Raw genomic sequence first — 19,432 nt, 5'->3', positions numbered from 1 at the left:
TTGAAGGTTTAGAGGCCATGATTATTTTCATCATTGTGTCAAGAGATATAGTACTAACACACTTGAGTGTCTCCCTTGATCCTAGGTCCTGGCAGAGTTGTGCAGACTCAGGACAACTGAGATTTGGAGGAATACACAGATTTAAAGAGGAGTCCATAATTTGCTTTCTAATGATCATGATCTTTTCCTCAAAGAAGTTCATGAATTTATTACTGCTGAAGTGAAAATCATCCTCTCTTGGGGAATGCTGCTTTTTAGTTAGCTTTGCGACAGTATCAAAAATACATTTCGGAATGTTCTTATTTTCCTCAATTAGGTTGGAGAAATAGGATGATCGAGCAGCAGTGAGGGCTCTTCGATACTGCACGGTACTGTCTTTCCAAGCTCGTCGGAAGACTTCCAGTTTGGTGTGGCGCCATTTCCGTTCCAATTTTCTGGAAGCTTGCTTCAGAGCTCGGGTATTTTCTGTATACCAGGGAGCGAGTTTCTTATGACAAATGTTTTTAGTTTTTAGGGGTGCATCTGCATCTAGGCTATTACGCAAGGTTAAATTGAGTTCCTCAGTTAGGTGGTTAACTGATTTTTGTCCTCTGACGTCCTTGGGTAGGCAGAGGGAGTCTGGAAGGGCATCAAGGGTCTTTGGGTTGTCTGAGAATTTATAGCACGACTTTTGATGCTCCTTGGTTGGGGTCTGAGCAGATTATTTGTTGCGATTGCAAACGTAATAAAATGGTGGTCCGATAGTCCAGGATTATGAGGAAAAACATTAAGATCCACAACATTTATTCCATGGGACAAAACTAGGTCCAGCGTATGACTGTGACAGTGAGTAGGTCCAGAGACATGTTGGACAAAACCCACTGAATCGATGATGGCTCCGAAAGCCTTTTGGAGTGGGTCTGTGGACTTTTCCATGTGAATATTAAAGTCACCAAAAATTAGAATATTATCTGCTATGACTACAAGGTCCGATAGGAATTCAGGGAACTCAGTGAGGAACGCTGTATATGGCCCAGGAGGCCTGTAAACAGTAGCTATAAAATGACTAGAAGCTCAATAGACGAAAACATCTGGGTTTTTTTGTAAATTGAAATTTGCTTAAAACAGTTAAGAGTTTAATGGCTGTGATAGGAGAAAACTGAGGATGGATCAACAATATTGTCATTACTCCACAATACTAACCTAAATGACACAGTGAAAAGGAAGCCTTTACAGAATAAAAAGGTTGCACTGGCAATCTACACTGGAGTTGCTTACCAAGAACACAGTGAATGTTCCTGAGTGGCCGAGTTACAGTTTTGAATTAAATCTACTTGAAAATCTATGGCAAGATCTGAAAAGGGTTGTCTAGCAATGATCAACAACCAATTTGACAGAGCTTGAATAACTGTTTTAAGAATAATGTGCAAATATTGTACAATCCATTTTGAAATCAGGCTGTAACACAACAAAATGTGGAATATGTCAAGGGGTATGAATGCTTTCTGAAGGCAGTGTAGATGTAGCTAACTCTTTGAATATATTTTCACCTGTGTGTGGTTGACCCTCTGACCCTGTTCTCACCCACTCAGGAGGACACCATGGAGGTGGAGGAGTTCCTAAAGGAGGCTGCTGTCATGAAGGAGATCAAACACCCCAACCTGGTACAGCTACTGGGTGAGTTACTGGGTTATGTCTCAGGCTGCGTCTCAAACAGCACCCTATTCCCTTTATATTGCACTGCTTTTAACTAGAGCCCTCAGTCTTAATTGTCTCTTTGTGAAATGCCACACTGTACTGCCATTGTCAGTGCTGCCATTGTCTGCCTCTCTCTCTCTGCCAGGCGTGTGCACGCGGGAGCCCCCATTCTACATCATCACAGAGTTCATGACCCATGGCAACCTGCTGGACTACCTGAGGGAGTGTAACAGGGAGGAGGTGAACGCTGTGGTGCTGCTCTACATGGCCACGCAGATCTCCTCCGCCATGGAGTACCTAGAGAGGAAGAACTTCATCCACAGGTGAGACATGACACTAGCTTAACCTCAGTTTCTCTCTCTTTGCATTTCTTACCTTTCACTAACCTCCCCTGCCCCTCACTCTTGCCTATCATTTCCCCTCCCCTCCCCCAGACAGAAATATCATATGTGCGCTGTTGCTGTGAGATTGACTTTGCCCCAGCATGTTTTATTATGGCCTAGAAGATGTGATTTATGTCCTCTTGTCGATTCCCCAATTTGCTTTTAATTGTCAAGCTTGCTGAGACTCAGCTTCATACTCAAGTGCCCACGTAACAGACAACACCTAAAGACATAGATATTAGAAGAGAATTGCTATCCTAAAAAAATACATAATGCTCCTCTGTTTTCGCTCTGTGCTCCAGGGACCTGGCAGCCCGTAACTGTCTGGTGGGGGAGAACCACCTGGTGAAGGTGGCAGACTTCGGGCTGAGCAGGCTGATGACGGGGGACACGTACACGGCCCACGCTGGGGCCAAGTTCCCCATCAAGTGGACCGCCCCGGAGAGCCTGGCCTACAACAAGTTCTCCATCAAATCTGACGTCTGGGGTGAGTTTGAAGATGACACAGTAACTCAATGACAAATGTATTTCTGATATTTAGAATTATTTATGTCATTGTGATTACAATGTCATAGTCTTGTTTTGGCATGCAAATAGACTAATCTCTCTACTTTGTTATCCCAAACTCCCAGCGTTCGGAGTGTTGCTGTGGGAGATCGCCACCTATGGGATGTCTCCGTACCCTGGCATAGACCTCTCCCAGGTGTATGAGCTCCTAGAGAAGGACTACCGCATGGACCGTCCGGAGGGCTGCCCAGAGAAGGTCTACCAGCTCATGAGGGCCTGTGAGTACACATACATCTGTCTGTCTAAATGACACAGCCTGGCTTCTCAGAATAGTTCTCTAACTATCTTCATCATGTTTTGTTTGTTTAATGTCTACTGGAATGAAGTAATTGAGTGCTTAATGACTAACTATACTGAACAAAAATATAAACGCAACATTTAAAGTGTTGGTCCCATGTTTCATGAGCTGAAATAAAAGATCCCAGAAATGTTCCATACGCCAAAAATCTTATTTCTATCAAATTTTTTCACAAATTTGTTGACATCCCTGTCAATATAATATATAAATCAAATCTAATGTATTTGTCACATACACATGGTTAGCAGATGTTAATGCGAGTGTAGCGAAATGCTTGTGCTTCTAGTTCCGACAATGCAGTAATAACCAACGAGTAATCTACCCTAACAATTCCAAAACTACTACCTTATACACACAAGTGTAAAGGGATAAAGAATATGTACATAAAGATATATGAATGAGTGATGGTACAGAACGGCATAGGCAAGATGCAGTAGATGGTATCAATTACAGTATATACATATGAGATGAGTAATGTAGGGTATGTAAACATTATATTAAGTAGCATTGTTTAAAGTGGCTAGTGATATATTTTACATCAATTTCCATCAATTCCCATTATTAAAGTGGCTGGAGTTGAGTCAGTGTGTTGGCAGCAGCCACTCAATGTTAGTGGTGGCTGTTTAACAGTCTGATGGCCTTGAGATAGAAGCTGTTTTTTAGTCTCTCGGTCCCTGCTTAGATGCACCTGTACTGACCTCGCCTTCTGGATGATAGCGGGGTGAACAGGCAGTGGCTCGGGTGGTTGTTGTCCTTGTTGATCTTTATGGCCTTCCTGTGACATCGGGTGGTGTAGGTGTCCTGGAGGGCAGGTAGTTTGCCTCCGGTGATGCGTTGTGCAGACCTCACTACCCTCGGGAGAGACTTACGGTTGTGGGCAGAGCAGTTGCCGTACCAGGCGGTGATACAGCCCGAATTTCTATAGCCTCCTGAGGTTGAAGAGGCGCTGCTGCGCCTTCTTCACGACGCTATCTGTGTGTGTCCGTGATGTGTACGCAGAGGAACTTAAAACTTACTACCCTCTCCACTACTGTCCCATCAGGAGGAGGGAACAGGAGGGGGCTCAGAACTCACCCTTGTGGGGCCCCAGTGTTGAGGATCAGTGGGGTGGAGATGTTGTTACCTACCCTCACCACCTGGGGGCGGCCCGTCAGGAAGTCCAGTACCCAGTTGCACAGGGCGGGGTCGAGACCCAGGGTCTCGAGCTTGATGATGAGTTTGGAGGGTACTATGGTGTTAAATGCTGAGCTGTAGTCGATTAACAGCATTCTCACATAGGTATTCCTCTTGTCCAGATGGGTTAGGGCAGTGTGGTTGAGATTGCGTCGTCTGTGGACCTATTTGGGTGGTAAGCAAATTGGAGTGGGTCTAGGGTTTCAGGTAGGGTGGAGTGATATGGTCCTTGACTAGTCTCTCAAAGCACTATGACGGAAGTGAGTGGTAGTCGTTTAGCTCAGTTACCTTAGCTTTCTTGGGAACAGGGACAATGCTCTTGAAGCATGTGGGAACAGCAGACTGGGATAAGGATTGATTGAATATGTCCGTAAATACACCAGCCAGCTGATCTGCGCATGCTCTGAGGGCGCGGCTGGGGATGCCGTCTGGGCCTGCAGCCCTGCGAGGGTTAACAAGTTTAAATGTTTTACTCACGTCGTCTGCAGTGAAGGAGAGCCTGCAGGTTTTGGTTGCGGGCCGTGTCAGTGGCACTGTATTGTCCTCAAAGCAGGCAAAAAAGGTATTTAGTCTGCCTGGGAGCAAGACATCCTGGTCCGTGACGGGGCTGGTTTTCTCTTTGTAATCCGTGATTGACTGTAGACCCTGCTACATACCTCTTGTGTCTGAGCCGTTGAATTGTGACTCTACTTTGTCTCTAAACTGACGCTTAGCTTGTTTGATTGCCTTGCGGAGGGAATAGCTACACTGTTTGTATTCGGTCATGTTTCCGGTCACTTTGCCCTGGTTAAAAGCAGTGGTTCGCGCTTTCAGTTTCACGCGTATGCTGCCATCAATCCACGGTTTCTGGTTTGGGAATGTTTTAATCATTGCTATGGGAACGACATCGTCAATGCACTTTCTAATGAACTCACTCACCGAATCAGCCTATTCGTCAATGTTGTTGTTGGAAGCAATGCGGAACATATCCCAGTCCACGTGATCGAAGCAGTCTTGAAGCGTGGAATCAGATTGGTCGGACCACCGTTGAACAAACCTGAGCGCGGGAGCTTCTTGTTTTAGTTTCTGTCTGTTGGCAGGGAGCAACAAAATGGAGTCGTGGTCAGCTTTTCCGAAAGGAGGGCGGGGGAGGGCCTTATATGCGTCGCGGAAGTTAGAATAGCAATGATCCAAGGTTTTACCAGCCCTGGTTGCGCAATCGATATGCTGATACATTTTAGGGAGTCTTGTTTTCAGATTAGCCTTGTTAAAATCCCCAGCTACAATGAATGCAGCCTCGGGATATGTGGTTTCCAGTTTGCAAAGAGTCCAATAAAGTTTGTTCAAGGCCATCGATGTGTCTGCTTGGGGAATATATACGGCTGTGATTATAATCGAAGATAATTCCCTTGGTGGATAATGCAGTCGACATTTGATCGTGAGGAATTCTAAATCAGGTGAACAGAAGGACTTGAGTTCCTGTATGTTGTTGTGATCACACCACGTCTCGTTAATCATAAGGCATACGCCCCCGCCCCTCTTCTTACCAGAAAGATGTTTGTTTCTGTCGGCGCGATGCGTGAAGAAACCAGCTGGCTGCACGACTCCATTAGCGTCTCTCGAGTGAGCCATGTTTCCGTGAAGCAAAGAACGTTACAGTCTCTGATGCCTCTCTGGAATGCTACCCTTGCTCGGATTTCATCAACCTTGTTGTCAAGAGACTGGACATTGGCGAGTAGTATGCTAGGGAGTGCTGCGCGATGTGCCCGTCTCTGGAGCCTGACCAGAAGACAGCTTCGTTTGCCTCTTTTACGACGCCGTTGTTTTGGGTCGCTGGCTGGGATCCATTCCGTTGTCCTGGGTGGAAGGTAGAACACAGGATCCGCTTCGCGAAAGTCATATTCCTGGTCGTACTGATGGTGAGTTGACGTTGCTCTTATATTCAGTAGTTCTTCCCGACTGTATGTAATGAAACCTAAGATTACCTGGGGTACCAATGTAAGAAATAACACGTTAAAAAAAACTAAATACTGCATAGTTTCCTAGGAACGCGAAGCGAGGCAGCCATCTGTCGGCACCGGAAGTACTATATATAATCCATCCACCTGACAGCTGTGGCATATCAAGAAGCTGATTAAACAGCATGATCATTACACAGGAGCCCCTTGTGCTGGGGACAATAAAAGGCCACTCTAAAATGTGCCGTTTTCCACCGATGTCTCAAGTTTTTAGGGTGCGTGCAATTGGCATGCTGACTGCAGAAATGTCTACCAGAGCTGTTGCCAGAGAATGTTAATTTCTCTACCATAAGCCGCCTCCAACGTCAGTTTAGAGAATTTGGCAGTACGTCCAACCGGCCTCACTATCCACAGACCTTGTGTATGGCGTCGTGTGGGGGAGCGGTTTGCTGATGTCAACGTTGTGACAGTGCAGTTATGGTTTGGGCAGGCATAAGCTACAGACAACGAACACAATTGCATTTTATCAATAGCAATTTGAGTGCACAGAGATACTGTGATGAGATCCTGATGCCCATTGTCGTGCCATTCATCCGCTGCCATCACCATGTTTTAGCATGATAATGCACAGCCCCATGTCGCAAGGATCTGTACATAATTCCTGGAGGCTGTAATTGTCCCAGTTCTTCCATGGCCATACTCACCAGACATGTCACCAATTGAGCATGTGTGGGATGCTCTGGATCGATGTGTACGACAAAGTTCCAGTTCCCACCAATATCCAGCAACTTCGCACAGCCATTGAAGATGAGTGGGACAACATTCCACAGGCCCAAATGCACAGCCTGATCAACTCTATGCAAAGAAGATGTGTCGCGCTGCATGATGCAAATGGTACTGACACACACCAGATACTGGCTGGTTTTCTGATCCACGCCCCTACCTTTTTTTTAAGGTATCTGTATCCCCAGTCATGTGAAATGCATAGATTACGGCCTAATTTATTTATTTAAATGTACTTATTTCCTTCTATATCCCTGTAACTCAGTAAAATCTTTGAAATTGTTGCATGTTGTGTTTCTTTTTGTTCAATATAGTTGAAACATGTCTGCCAATATTGAAAAATCCCTGAATGTGAAATAACCAGACACATTCATATCATGCAGACAGTTTTGTGATTGGTACCAAACCTAATTTCCTGTTCTCTCCCTATCTCCCAGGCTGGAAGTGGAACCCGACCGAGCGGCCCTCCTTTGCTGAGAGCCACCAGGCCTTTGAGACCATGTTTCAGGAGTCCAGCATCTCTGACGGTGAGTGTCCTTAAATTGTCACAATTACTCACGTTATAGCTGAATTTAAGACAACTGTAACTCTTACATTTGAGGTATTATCTGTAGGTTGTGTGCTAGATCAAACCAGATTGAGAGAGAATAGCGTCTAAGCACTTCCAGACAATATTTGGGTCAGTAATCTTTCAGCTTAGAGGAGTTAATTTGCCATCTGTTTTCCAGGTGCTGTACTCCAGAGCTGTTTAAGGGTTATAAGAGCAAGAAGTAGGTTAATACACAGTCTCCGATGCTGGTGTGTGTGTGTGTGTGTGTGTGTGTGTGTGTGTGTGTGTGTGTGTGTGTGTGTGTCATGTGACAGAGGTGGAGAAGGAGTTGGGCAAGAAAGGGAAGAAGGTGGTGCTGGGCCCCATGCAGCAGGCTCCACAACTGCCCACCAAGACCAGGACCCTCCGTAGGAACGTGGACCGAGATGGAGACAGCCCTGGTGAGATTCGCCTAACATACCCCTCTTCTCAATGCATTGCACCCTTAAGTGTTTTTAACCCATATTTAACAGATGTCAAAAGAGTTTTGGGACAATTTATTGAGTGTTCAAACAACTGATGATATGCATGTCTGTGTGTTCACCCAGACGCGTTGGAGCCGGAGGTGGCCGTGTCCCCCATGCTCCCCAGAAAAGAGCGTCCGTTCCTGGACAGCAACCTGAACGAGGACGACCGCCTGCTGCCCAAAGACAAGGACAAGTCCCGTAACAGCCTCTTCAACCTCATCAAGAAGAAGAAGAAGACGGCGCCTGCCCCGCCCAAACGCAGCAGCTCTTTCAGGGAGATGGACGGACACCCGGAGAGACGGGGGCTGGCGCCTGACCACCGAGACGACTTTAACAACGGCAACTTCAGTGATACACATACCAACGATCCCAACAAGGTTCTGGGTGCTAACAACAACGGGGCAGGGGGTATTACCAATGGGGCGCCCACCTACCCGGGCCCCTTGTTCCCCCCTCATCATGCCAGGAAGAAGTGTACGCCGGTGGTGCCCAGTGTAAGTGGTAAGACTGCCACCACTCCACCCAGCGAGGAGGATATAGTATCTAACTCGAAACGTTTCCTGCGCTCCTCCTCGGCCTCCAGCATGTCCCCAGGCTCGGATCGCTCTGAGTGGAAGTCAGTCACGCTGCCCCGCGACCTGCACAAAGGCCATTTTGACTCGGGCACCTTCGGGGGGAAGCCCGCCCTGCCCCGCAAGAGGGCCAACGAGAAGCCAGAGATCAGCATCCCTCGCATGGGCACCCTCACCCCCCCACCCCGCCTGCCCAAGAAGACAGAGGATCCATCAGATGAGGTGTTTAAGGACGCGGAGTCCAGCCCCCTGACGCCCAAGCTTAGTAGGAGGCTTCCAGGGCAGGTGGTAGACAGCTCCAAGACCAGCGCCCTGCAGGCCGAGCTGCTCAAGCCCAACGTGTTTCCCACTCTGGGGGCAGCTGGGGACGAGTGCAGGGCCCGCCGCCACAAACACAACCTGGACTCCTCCGGTCCCAGGGAGAGAGGCAAGTTCCAGAAGCCCAAGCCTGCTCCCCCTCCACCCCCGCCCTCCAGTGCCAAATCAGGCAAGATCTCCCGCAGCCCCACTCAGGAGCTCCCCTCTCCCACAGACACCAAAGCCAAGGCCTCAGACTCCCACAACCCATCCAGCCCCAGTGACCAAGCTCGCTCTCTCCTGGAGGGCCACAAGAAACTCAGCCTCAGCACCTCCTCTAAACCACAGCCATCAAAGACCTCCTCTTCCTCAGTGTCTGGCTCCACCTCCAGCCCCCTGGGCTTCTCCTCCCTCACCTCCCCAGGAGACCAGACCTCTCCCACAGCCTTCATCCCCCTCATGAACACCCGCCGCTCCCTGAGGAAGACGCGTGCGCCCCCAGAGCGCCAGCCCAACTCGGCCATCACCAGAGAGATGGTCCTGGAGGGCACGGAGCTGCTGCGTGCCGCCATCGGACGCAACTCTGAGCAGACTGGCAGCCACAGCGCCGTGCTGGAGGCGGGCAAGAACCTGTCCAAGTACTGCGTCAGCTACGTGGAGTCCATCCAGCAGATGAGGAACAAGTTTGCCTTCCGCGAGGCCATCAACAAACTGGAGAGTAGCCTGCGCGAGCTGCAGATCTGCCCTGCTGCCACTGGGGGCACCAGCGGAGCACAGCAGGACTTCAGCAAGCTGCTCTCGTCTGTCAAAGAGATCAGTGACATCGTTCAGAGGTAGCGGAGAGGCCACACTGACTGAAAGAAAAAGCAGAACTTTAATGAACCTCCCCCTTCTCTCTCACTGCATGTAATGTTCCATAGTCGTGTCTCCTACACTGTGGTCATGCTGAACTTACGTTGAGGTGGAGCGCAGGGCATGCTGCAGTGCCACTGAACAGTTTGAGCATGATGCACACTTCGGAGAAATAGATGTTATGCAGCCTTACAGGATGTCGGAGGACACTTCAAACACTAGACTGTGGTTACCATGCTCAGAATCAAAATAACCTTATTCAGATGTTTGAGTTTTTCCTCATGTGTTTTGTCTGAAAGCCTTAACCAGAGAGGCCTGGGCCCAATTCTGCATCACGTCACCTTTTCATCAATCATTTTCTATGTCTATCATGTCACAATAGACAAAAAGCATATCCCATTCTTTCCTTTACTGGCAGAGTTGCAAATGTGCCACAAACTTAAAGCCTTTCAGCTCTGTGGAGACAAACAGCCAAAGCGTCTGAGTGAAGTGTCTGGAAGTGGACATTGTCTCTCCACCTCATTTACCGTTTTCCCCTCAGCTTGCGACATCACCCTTCATGGCAGATCTCTGTGGTGTGATATGGTGAAGATGTGACTGTCAGTATTGAGTTTGAATGGATGCTAGTAGCAGTAATGCAGCAAAGTGAGCAGGAAGACTACCTGGGAACATGTTGTTTCTGTGCACAAGATCTGAATAGAGTGCCTTAAAAAACACTGGCTTTGGGAATTACATTGATAAACTAAAACAGAGCAATATAGCCTTATAAATACTCATGTGGATGAGGAAAATTGTAATGTTTCTCCTTCAGGCAGGCACATGACTGTCATATACTGAACACTACTGGAGAGGGACCAGGGAACTCCAACTTAGCTCTGATGGATTTGAATGTTGTTTCCATCTTGTCCTCTTGACTGACCATTTTATTACATTCAACACACACCACTTACAAACCTCACAAAAGCCTTCTGTAGTTGGATGGACATCATGTTTTAATGTATGGAGGATGCATAACCAGATATACAGTGAGAAACTGACCATTGTTGATTATAGGACAGTTATTTCTTACCAAACCAATGAAATGCCACTGTGTAGTCAGGGGGTGACTAAGATATTCTACTTGTCGTTTAAATAATGCATTTCTTTTCAGTATTAGTTTGTGCTGTTCCCCACACCCTTGCCCTGACTGACTGCGATGCCTGAGGACAAAATCAACCTGAAGCTGCCTTTACTTCATGGTACTGTTCATGTATTTTTTATTCCCCCTCTCCATAAAAATCATGCCACTACTTTGATTTTTTTTTTGTGTGTCCGAGCCACCTCACAATTTGACTTATTTTGCTTTCCTTTGTAAATACATATTTTCTCCCTGTAACCTTGGTGCAATTTGTTGCATTAAAATGCAAAGCAATTTTGCTACTTGAAACCCATCAATTGAATATGTTCTTACTCTACTTACACAATGTGACAAGAATGACAAGCAGTACAAACAGGTTATGTATAATGTATTTTCTGTCTAGAGCATTTTGTCATTGAAATCATATACACGCAAGAATGCATTTAAATGTTAACACAGCTCCTTCAAAATGTATACATGTACGTTTTAGAACGTAGGAGGACCCATCTCTAGACATTCCCACGCCCCAAAATTAAGACAGCAATGCATCATGTTACCATTGGTGTATTAAAATGAGTTAGGGTGATGGCACCCTATCCCCTTAATAATCCCGCCAACATTGGGGAGGGGACCACTATCATCGTAGAAGCAATTTTTCCATACTTTGGTCATAGTTTTATCCAATTTCATTAAACATTACATGGAGAGAAAACCTAACTCAAAAACAGTGACATTCTCCACTCCACCTCCTACAAGCAAGAGTTGAGTGGAATCGACAAAGTACTAGTTTGAACACTTCCACTCCCCTTCTACTCAGACTGAGGATGAAGAGTGAAGAAACAAAACGATGGAACCACCAAGTAGCACTATGGACAGACTCCCTCTACTCAAAACATTTATTCATAGAAACTATGGGCTCAATCTAATCCGCATAGCGGTTGTTTTGGCGGTGTGGAGGTTTAACTGCATTAGAGCTGTCAAATCCACAAGCGGCTCCGGGCATTGTGCATTGCCATTGGCTACACAGAGCTGCATTAAGGTGCAACTTGTTTAGAAGTTCATACATTGGAATGTGAGAAGTAATCTACACCTTGATTTGAGTGATTATTTATAGCCAACACTTTCTCGTTATGAACTTCGATGGGATGGGTGTGGCGTCATGACAATGATCAAGAGCACCTCACTGATTTGACAGCTCCAAAACATCAGCTATGCTTTTAGTCTGCCATCCCTGGCTAATGTTGCATGAAATAAACATGCCGAGATGTGTGTATCTTCAATCTCTGGGTTGACCAATCCTCTAAATAGCATGGTCACCTACAGAAATTGAGCTTGAAAAAATTCCGTATAACTATTTCCGTTTGGGGCCGTTCTGGTGGGGCATGTTGCTTGGTGTTGTTACTATACAAGCCTGTGAGGAGAGTGGGCTGGGGTGAGGGACCACAGGTGTAGGGTTAAGATGGAATAGGGTAAGCTGATCGCAGCAGGTAGCCTAGTGGTTAGAGCGTTGGGCCAGTAACCGAAAGGCTGCTAGTTCAAATCCCTGAGCGACTAGTTGAAAATCAATCTATCAATCTGTCTTTGAGCAAGGCACTCAACCCTAATTGCTCCAGGATCCCTGGCTGTGACACCACTCTCCGAGGGTGTCTCAGGGGTAGTGGGATATACAACAAAATAACATTTCCATTTCATACTTGTACATGTAAGAAACAGAACAAATATAAAACAGCCCCAATTTGACTTTTGTTTTTAAATCCTAGCTCTGGATTTAAGGGGCAACATCTACCTTTCTTCACCAGCACCCCTGTGTTACACCAGTTACCATGTTTTACACAGAAATATCACCATATTGTAAAACAGTTTGTTTATTTGACAGCAGTATGTAGCGCAGCAAAGAAAAGATTAAACAGTAATAATATTAACCATAAGGCAACAAACAAAGAAAATGCTGGTAAGGACAGACAGATTCTATTGATATGGTCTGGGGGGGGGGAGAGGAGGAAGTTGGTGCAATGAAACTGATGATCTGAAGGAATCCTTCCCCATAAAGGAAAACGTTTTGTTTTCTTAAGTGTCATTAACTTAGTTAAAGAAATCCCTGCACACAGACACACTGTAGTGGCAGGAAAACACCCAGAGCCTTTCCTGTGACGTCCTATAGGGAGAAAGACAAGTAGGTCGGGGAATTCCAGGTCTCTTGGGCTTTAAAGTGTCTCTCTACTACACTAGTGTTGCCACTCTGAGGTGTACTGTAGAACACCATTAGAAGGATTCCATCTCTGCCTAGTATCAGAGCTTTACCATAAGGACCAGGGGGCAAAGCTTTGGGTAGAGACAGTGGATACCTGTTCTAGACCAGGTTCAACAACTGGACCACACGCACACAAACACACACCGCTAATAGTGATCAGTAGCGGGCCGCGTCATACATTACATAATTTCTTTCACTAACCATCTCCTCCCCCGGAAGAGACCAAGCCATCGAGGGAAATGTTTTACTCATACACATTTCAGTTCAATTAAAATAGTCCTAGATCATTAAACCATGCAGGAGTGATGCAGGGGGAGAGATGCGGAGAGAGTGTCTAGATAACTCAATGTCAGTGGAGGTTAGACTATACAGGCTTGGTTGGTTTCAGATGTGCTAGATGAGACTTGATTGATAATATAGTAGAAGCTATAAAAGGAAACGTTAAAAAAAGTATTTCTTCAGGTTTACCCATCTATGTGTCTTTATACATGGAACTGGAATCCCATGGCAGATGAGCTGGACTGAATGATGCAGAGGAGGAGGAAGACGTGAAGACAACGACCATGTGAAAAGGTGGAGGAGGATGCACAGACAGGAAAAGAAGAGGAATAACGAGGGAGGCAGAGGGACGTACACTACTACACAACCCAGCCAACCCATCCCTTGTTCCCTCCCTCCATCCGTGCCCCACCCTCATGCAGTCCCAGTGGAGTGGGGAGGGGATGATGGAGGATGAGGAGAGAGAGAGGGGGGGGGTGGAGAAGGACACAGAGAGAGGCGTTGGTCATTAGCAGCCGCAGCCTTCCCTCTGGGGCTGTGGTTCGTTGGATAGTGGGCCTCCCTGGGGGGCAGAGGGCTTGTGTTGGACACCAGACTCTGCAGCGTTCAGGTCCAGACTGCCGTCCTGGATGTTCTGGTAGATCTTCTTAGCCGCCTCCAGGAAGGCATCCTCCACGTTCTCACCCCTGGGGAGAGGACACCCACAGTCAGTCACCCAGGTTAGGAACACAGTCAGTCACCCGGTTAGGAACACAGTCAGTCAGTCACCCGGTTAGGAACACAGTCAGTCACACGGTTAGGAACACAGTCAGTCAGTCACACGGTTAGGAACACAGTCAGTCACACGGTTAGGAACACGGTTAGGAACACAGTCAGTCACACGGTTAGGAACACAGTCAGTCACACGGTTAGGAACACAGTCAGTCACACGGTTAGGAACACAGTCAGTCACACGGTTAGGAACACAGTCAGTCACACGGTTAGGAACACAGTCAGTCACACGGCGGGGCATTTCAGCACATTGAAAATGGGAGGTAAAAGCAGACAGAACGTACAGAGGTCAGTTAACTTACGTTTTGGCGCTGGCTTCCAGGAATAAGAGACCTGTAAGAAGGAATGGAGTCAGACTACTGCAGTTCCCCAACCACCCTGCTCACTCATCGCTCTCCTTCTATGAATGTCCTCATGTCTTTGCACTCCGTGCATGAATGCATGTGCCATTTCCTCCTCTTTCACGTCTCTTCCTCTATCAGAGACGAGTTGCTATTTTTCATCCCTCCATATCTGGAGGAGTCTGTTCTTCCCCACGCCCCTCTTGCTCTGCTTCCAATCACCAATCAGCATTCTGTTTGAGCCGTGGTAGGGCCGCATTACAGCGCAATTTACATTTAAAGGTATTTTCTAATTGAGACGGAATCTGCAGCGTTTACCTTGAACGCTGTAATATTGCCTAAAAAAGCTGCGTTGTCGAAATTCACAATCAGGTTGAATCGCAACTCAAGTGAGAGTGTGGGGGCATTATCGCACAGTCAATTCCATAGGGAGGGATAGAGTTTTACTCATCTTCCATCTCTCTCAATCCTTCTCATGGAGTCGGAGGGTGTTTCCGACTCACCGTTCTCCTCAGCAAACTGCTTGGCCTCCTCATACGTCACGTCCCTCTGGGCTTCCAGGTCTGCTTTGTTACCTATAAGAATGATCACCTGGGGGAGGAGAGACCGACTCAGTCAGTCTTCCAGGTACCAAACACATCAACATCCTCACTACTCACCTATAGGCAGAAAACTACACGATTCAGCTCGCTCACTTTACCCAGTGTCTTAGAAAAGAGAGGTCTTATAACTTATTATTGGTGTGAAAAATGGATTTAGCAATATATACTGTATCGGCTAAACACCATGAAAGATCCAGGTATTACTATACCATTTCCAATGCATCTGGGCACTAGTCACTGGGCACTGGGTGTGCTGCAGTAGTCGAGAGAGCGACACGCACAGGATGAGAGAGCGACACGCACAAGATGAGAGAGAGCGAGACGCGAGAGATGAGAGCGAGACACACGTGAGATGAGCGAGAGCGAGAGACACATGAGATGAGAGAGAGAGAGCGAGACACACGAGATGAGAGAGAGAGAGCGAGACACACGAGACGAGAGAGAGAGAGCGAGACACACGAGATGAGAGAGAGAGAGCGAGACACACGAGATGAGAGAGAGAGCGAGACACACGAGATGAGAGAGAGCGAGACACACGAGATGAGAGAGAGAGAGAGAGAGCGAGACACACGAGATGAGAGAGAGAGAGAGCGAGACACACGAGATGAGAGAGAGAGCGAGACACACACAAGATGAGAGAGAGACACACACACACAAGATGAGAGAGAGAGAGAGAGAGACACACACACACAAGATGAGAGAGAGAGAGACACAAGATGAGAGAGAGAGAGAGAGACACACACGAGAGAGAGAGACACACACAGACACACGAGAGAGAGAGACACACACGAGAGAGAGAGAGAGAGAGACACACACAAGATGAGAGCGAGACACACACAAGATGAGAGAGAGAGAGACACACACAATATGAGAGAGAGAGAGAGACACGAGAGAGAGAGAGAGAGAGACACACAAGATGAGAGAGAGAGAGAGACACACACAAGATGAGAGAGAGACACACACACAAGATGAGAGAGACACACGAGAGAGAGAGACACACACACACGAGAGAGAGAGACACACACACACGAGAGAGAGAGAGAGAGAGAGAGAGAGAGAGAGAGAGAGACACACACGATCTGACCACACTAAGAGAGGAGCTGCAGGAGAGAAAGAGAACAGAGGACAGGCTGCAGGAGCAGCTAGATCACCACTCTATGACCTGCCCTCACACAGCAGAGGAGCCCAGATCAACCAGCCAGGCTTCCCCAGCCCTGCCTGCTGCACCCCTCCTCCCCAACCCACAGAACAGCCTAACACTGACAGTGGCACCGGCACAGACCTGCCACACCCCAGATCCAACTCCCACTCTACCCCCGCTAGTCCAGAAGAAACACTGACTGACATCGTCCTGTTGATGGACTCAAATAGGAAGTTTGTTCAGGAGAAGAAACTTCCCTAGACACAAAACCAGAAAGGTGTGGTGCCCAACAACGCAGAGTGCCATGGAGCTGCTTGATAAGGCCCATCTCGGGTCGCCAAGCCACATAATCATACATACCGGAAGCAACGACCTGCGTGCTCAGCAGGAGAGGGTGGCGACTTCACTACGGGGAGTGATTGAGAAGGCCTCCGTAATCTTCCCCAACTCAAGAATCGTGGTGTCAACCCTTCTACAGAGGAAGGACTTCCACCCTGCCACAATCCAAAGAATAAACGCCAGCCTATCCCGGGACTGTGCCCTGTGACCCAATGTACACCTGGCCCACCCTCGATCTGGACTGTCTCTATGACCATGTTCACCTGTACAGGGAGACAGTCCCCATCCTTGCCAAGACTCAAGGACGTTGCTTTAAACCGCAGTCCGACCTCTCCACCCATGAACCGCGGAGCAATCTCCACCCCGCCAAGATCACCGAGACAACACCCCGGACCACCCAGCCACGATCACAGCACGACCAACCTCAATGCACACCACAGCACAGCACAGACCACCCCAGCCCAGCTTCAGAGCCACCCAGACAAGGCCTCCCACCCCCCTGCACCCCACCGCAGACCCACACTTGGAGGAGCCACAGCCGAGCAGGCAGAGCTACGCACAGGCTGTGAGAGGAGCAACTGGTCCAGCCCCCACCAACCAAATGAGTGACATTAAACAAATGCTGAGTCTACTATGCTCACGTGATAACCCTCTGCCTATGGTAAGATGAGCACAATAACTCCACACACTACACCCACCCAAGTGGCATGACACAAATTCTATCTTAAATTATAAACAAATCACATTTGCATAATAAGAGTTTAGTTTAATAGTTCTTGTTGGATTGTGAGTGTGTCTAATTTTGAAGGTAAAGAAAAATAAATACAAAGTTTTGAAATCTTTTTACGTTGCATGTTGGAATTTACAAGGATTGAAGTCCTCTGCTTTTGGACGAAAGAGCAGAAACCCAGACTTCCTGAAAGAAATTGATGATGTTGATGATGATGATGAGTGATGTTTCCACTGGCTGTCCACTAGGTTATAGGGAAATAATCACACCATCCACTAAATTAAAAGGAATCACACAGGGCAGAGACTCAGGGGGAATGCTAATATGGTATAAATCTAAACTAATTCAATCGAATTGATCAAAACAGGAGAATTCTTTATATGGTTAAAAATCAACAAGGAGGCTATCTTGACAGATAAAAACATCTTCCTCTGTGCCACATACATTCCCCCCTCAGAGTCACCCTACTTCAATGAAGAGAGTTTCTCCATTCTAGAGGGGGAAATTAGTCACTTTCATGCCCAAGGCAACATACTGGTCTGTGGAGACCTGAATGCTAGAACAGCAGAAGAACAAGACACTATTAACAGTCATGGGGATAAACACCTACCAGGAAGCAACAACCTTTCACTCCCCACATACCCCCACAGAAACAACTATGACAAAGTGAAAAACAAAAACGGAGTACAGCTCGTGAAGCTCTGTAGAACACTGGGTCTGTACATAGTCAATGGTAGGCTGAGAGGGGACTCTTTTGGTAGGTACACCTACAACTCAATCCCTTGGCAGCAGCACTGTAGACTACTTCCTCACCGACCTAAACCCAGAGTCTCTCAGAGCCTTCACAGTCAGCCCACTAACACCTCTCTCAGACCACAGTAAAGTCACAGTGTATCTGAGAAGAGCAGAACCCAACCATGAAGCATCACAGCCCAATAAATTACATGGTACAAAACAGGCCTATAGATGGAGTGCAAACAGTACAGACATACCACAAAGCAATTAGTAGCCAAAAATTACAATCTCTCCTGGACAACTTTTTAGCCTTAACATTCTCCTACAGCAATGAAGGTGTACATTTGGCTGTTTGGAACATAAACTTTATATTTGACAAATTAGCAATAACAGATAATGAAAAATGGTTTGATAATGATTGCAAAAATCTAAGAAAGTCATTGAGAAATATATCTAATCAAAAACCTAGAGAACCAGACAACAAAAAATAGGCCTTCAATATGGGTAACACTGAAGCAATACAAACACACCCTAAGAACAAAACAGGAACAGCACATTAGAAATCAGCTGGATGGAATTGAGGAATCCATATAATCAAACCACTTCTGGGAGAATTGGAATAAATGAAACAAACCTCATCATGAGGAATTGGCTATCCAAAATGGGGATATGTGGAGAAATCACTTTGCAAACCTCTACAGCAATATAACAAAGAGCCCAGAACAAAAATATATACATGAAAAATGACAAATCCTTGAATCAGCAGTCAAAGACTATCAGAATCCTGTGGATACCCCAATTACAGAAGAAGAATTATTGGAAAAACTACGCACTCGCCAACCCAAAAAGGCCTGTGGTGCTGATGGTATTTTAAATGAAATTATCAAATATACAGACCACAAATGCAAATTGGCTATACTTTTTAGATTAACTAACTTCAAAGTAATGACTCGGACGTTGGGTTTGATACGAAAGCTTCTTTTAGTAATAATACTTGTTCACGTTACATTTAACCACTTTGTTTTGGTACAGAGCAATGCAGGTAAGATGCTATCGGAAAGTCAGCCACCATCACTCACACCTGCACATAATTGGCGCGTTATCTCTCTCATTCCTCTCGCAAGGCATTCTGGGACTTGCAGTCAAAAAGCGCAATTCAACACAACCCAATACAATTACATATTCGAAATAACTGTAAAGAAATATCTTTAGATACAGCTCAATGAATAAACTTAAACATTAACTCTGTAACACATTAAAGTTACAACAATACTCAAACTCGTCAACATTATCCTCACTTCAGGTATTTTCCCCGATATTTGGAACCAGGGATTGATCACACCGATCTATAAAAACGGAGACAAATTTGACCCAAATAATTACAGAGGAATTTGCGTTAACAACAACTTGGGGAAAATTCTCTGCAGTATTATAAATAGCAGACTACATAATTTCCTTGACGAACACAACGTCCTGAGCAGAAGCCAGATTGGATTTCTAAAAAAGTATCATCATACAACAGACCACATTT

At 46.5% G+C, this 19,432-nt stretch overlaps 2 protein-coding genes across 3 annotated transcripts in view; one reads left to right on the top strand and one right to left on the bottom strand.

Annotated features, from left to right (window-relative positions):
• The window catches only part of LOC110523582 (tyrosine-protein kinase ABL1), a 73,692-nt gene extending 62,668 nt beyond the window's left edge, over positions 1-11,024 (top strand). For both annotated transcript variants that reach the window (XM_021602400.2, XM_021602401.2), the window contains 7 exons: positions 1,572-1,656; positions 1,823-2,000; positions 2,363-2,547; positions 2,693-2,845; positions 7,256-7,345; positions 7,683-7,808; positions 7,956-11,024. In XM_021602400.2, coding sequence (XP_021458075.2) covers positions 1,572-1,656; positions 1,823-2,000; positions 2,363-2,547; positions 2,693-2,845; positions 7,256-7,345; positions 7,683-7,808; positions 7,956-9,580 — 2,442 coding nt within the window. In that variant the 3' untranslated portion in view covers positions 9,581-11,024. The remainder of the gene's footprint in view (positions 1-1,571; positions 1,657-1,822; positions 2,001-2,362; positions 2,548-2,692; positions 2,846-7,255; positions 7,346-7,682; positions 7,809-7,955) is intronic.
• Positions 11,025-11,087: 63 nt separating this feature from the next.
• LOC110523590 (ras-related protein Rab-14) overlaps positions 11,088-19,432 on the bottom strand; it is a 43,315-nt gene continuing 34,970 nt past the window's right edge. Inside the window, exons 6-8 of the mRNA XM_036977244.1 lie at positions 14,858-14,945; positions 14,316-14,346; positions 11,088-13,928 (exon numbers count right to left, since the gene is read on the bottom strand). Of these exons, the coding sequence (XP_036833139.1) occupies positions 13,751-13,928; positions 14,316-14,346; positions 14,858-14,945 (297 nt within the window). The 3' untranslated portion in view covers positions 11,088-13,750. The remainder of the gene's footprint in view (positions 13,929-14,315; positions 14,347-14,857; positions 14,946-19,432) is intronic.

The sequence above is a fragment of the Oncorhynchus mykiss genome, chromosome 5 (assembly GCF_013265735.2).
Source record: "Oncorhynchus mykiss isolate Arlee chromosome 5, USDA_OmykA_1.1, whole genome shotgun sequence".
Taxonomy (NCBI): domain Eukaryota; kingdom Metazoa; phylum Chordata; class Actinopteri; order Salmoniformes; family Salmonidae; genus Oncorhynchus; species Oncorhynchus mykiss.
This window is presented reverse-complemented; position numbering and strand designations above follow the sequence as displayed.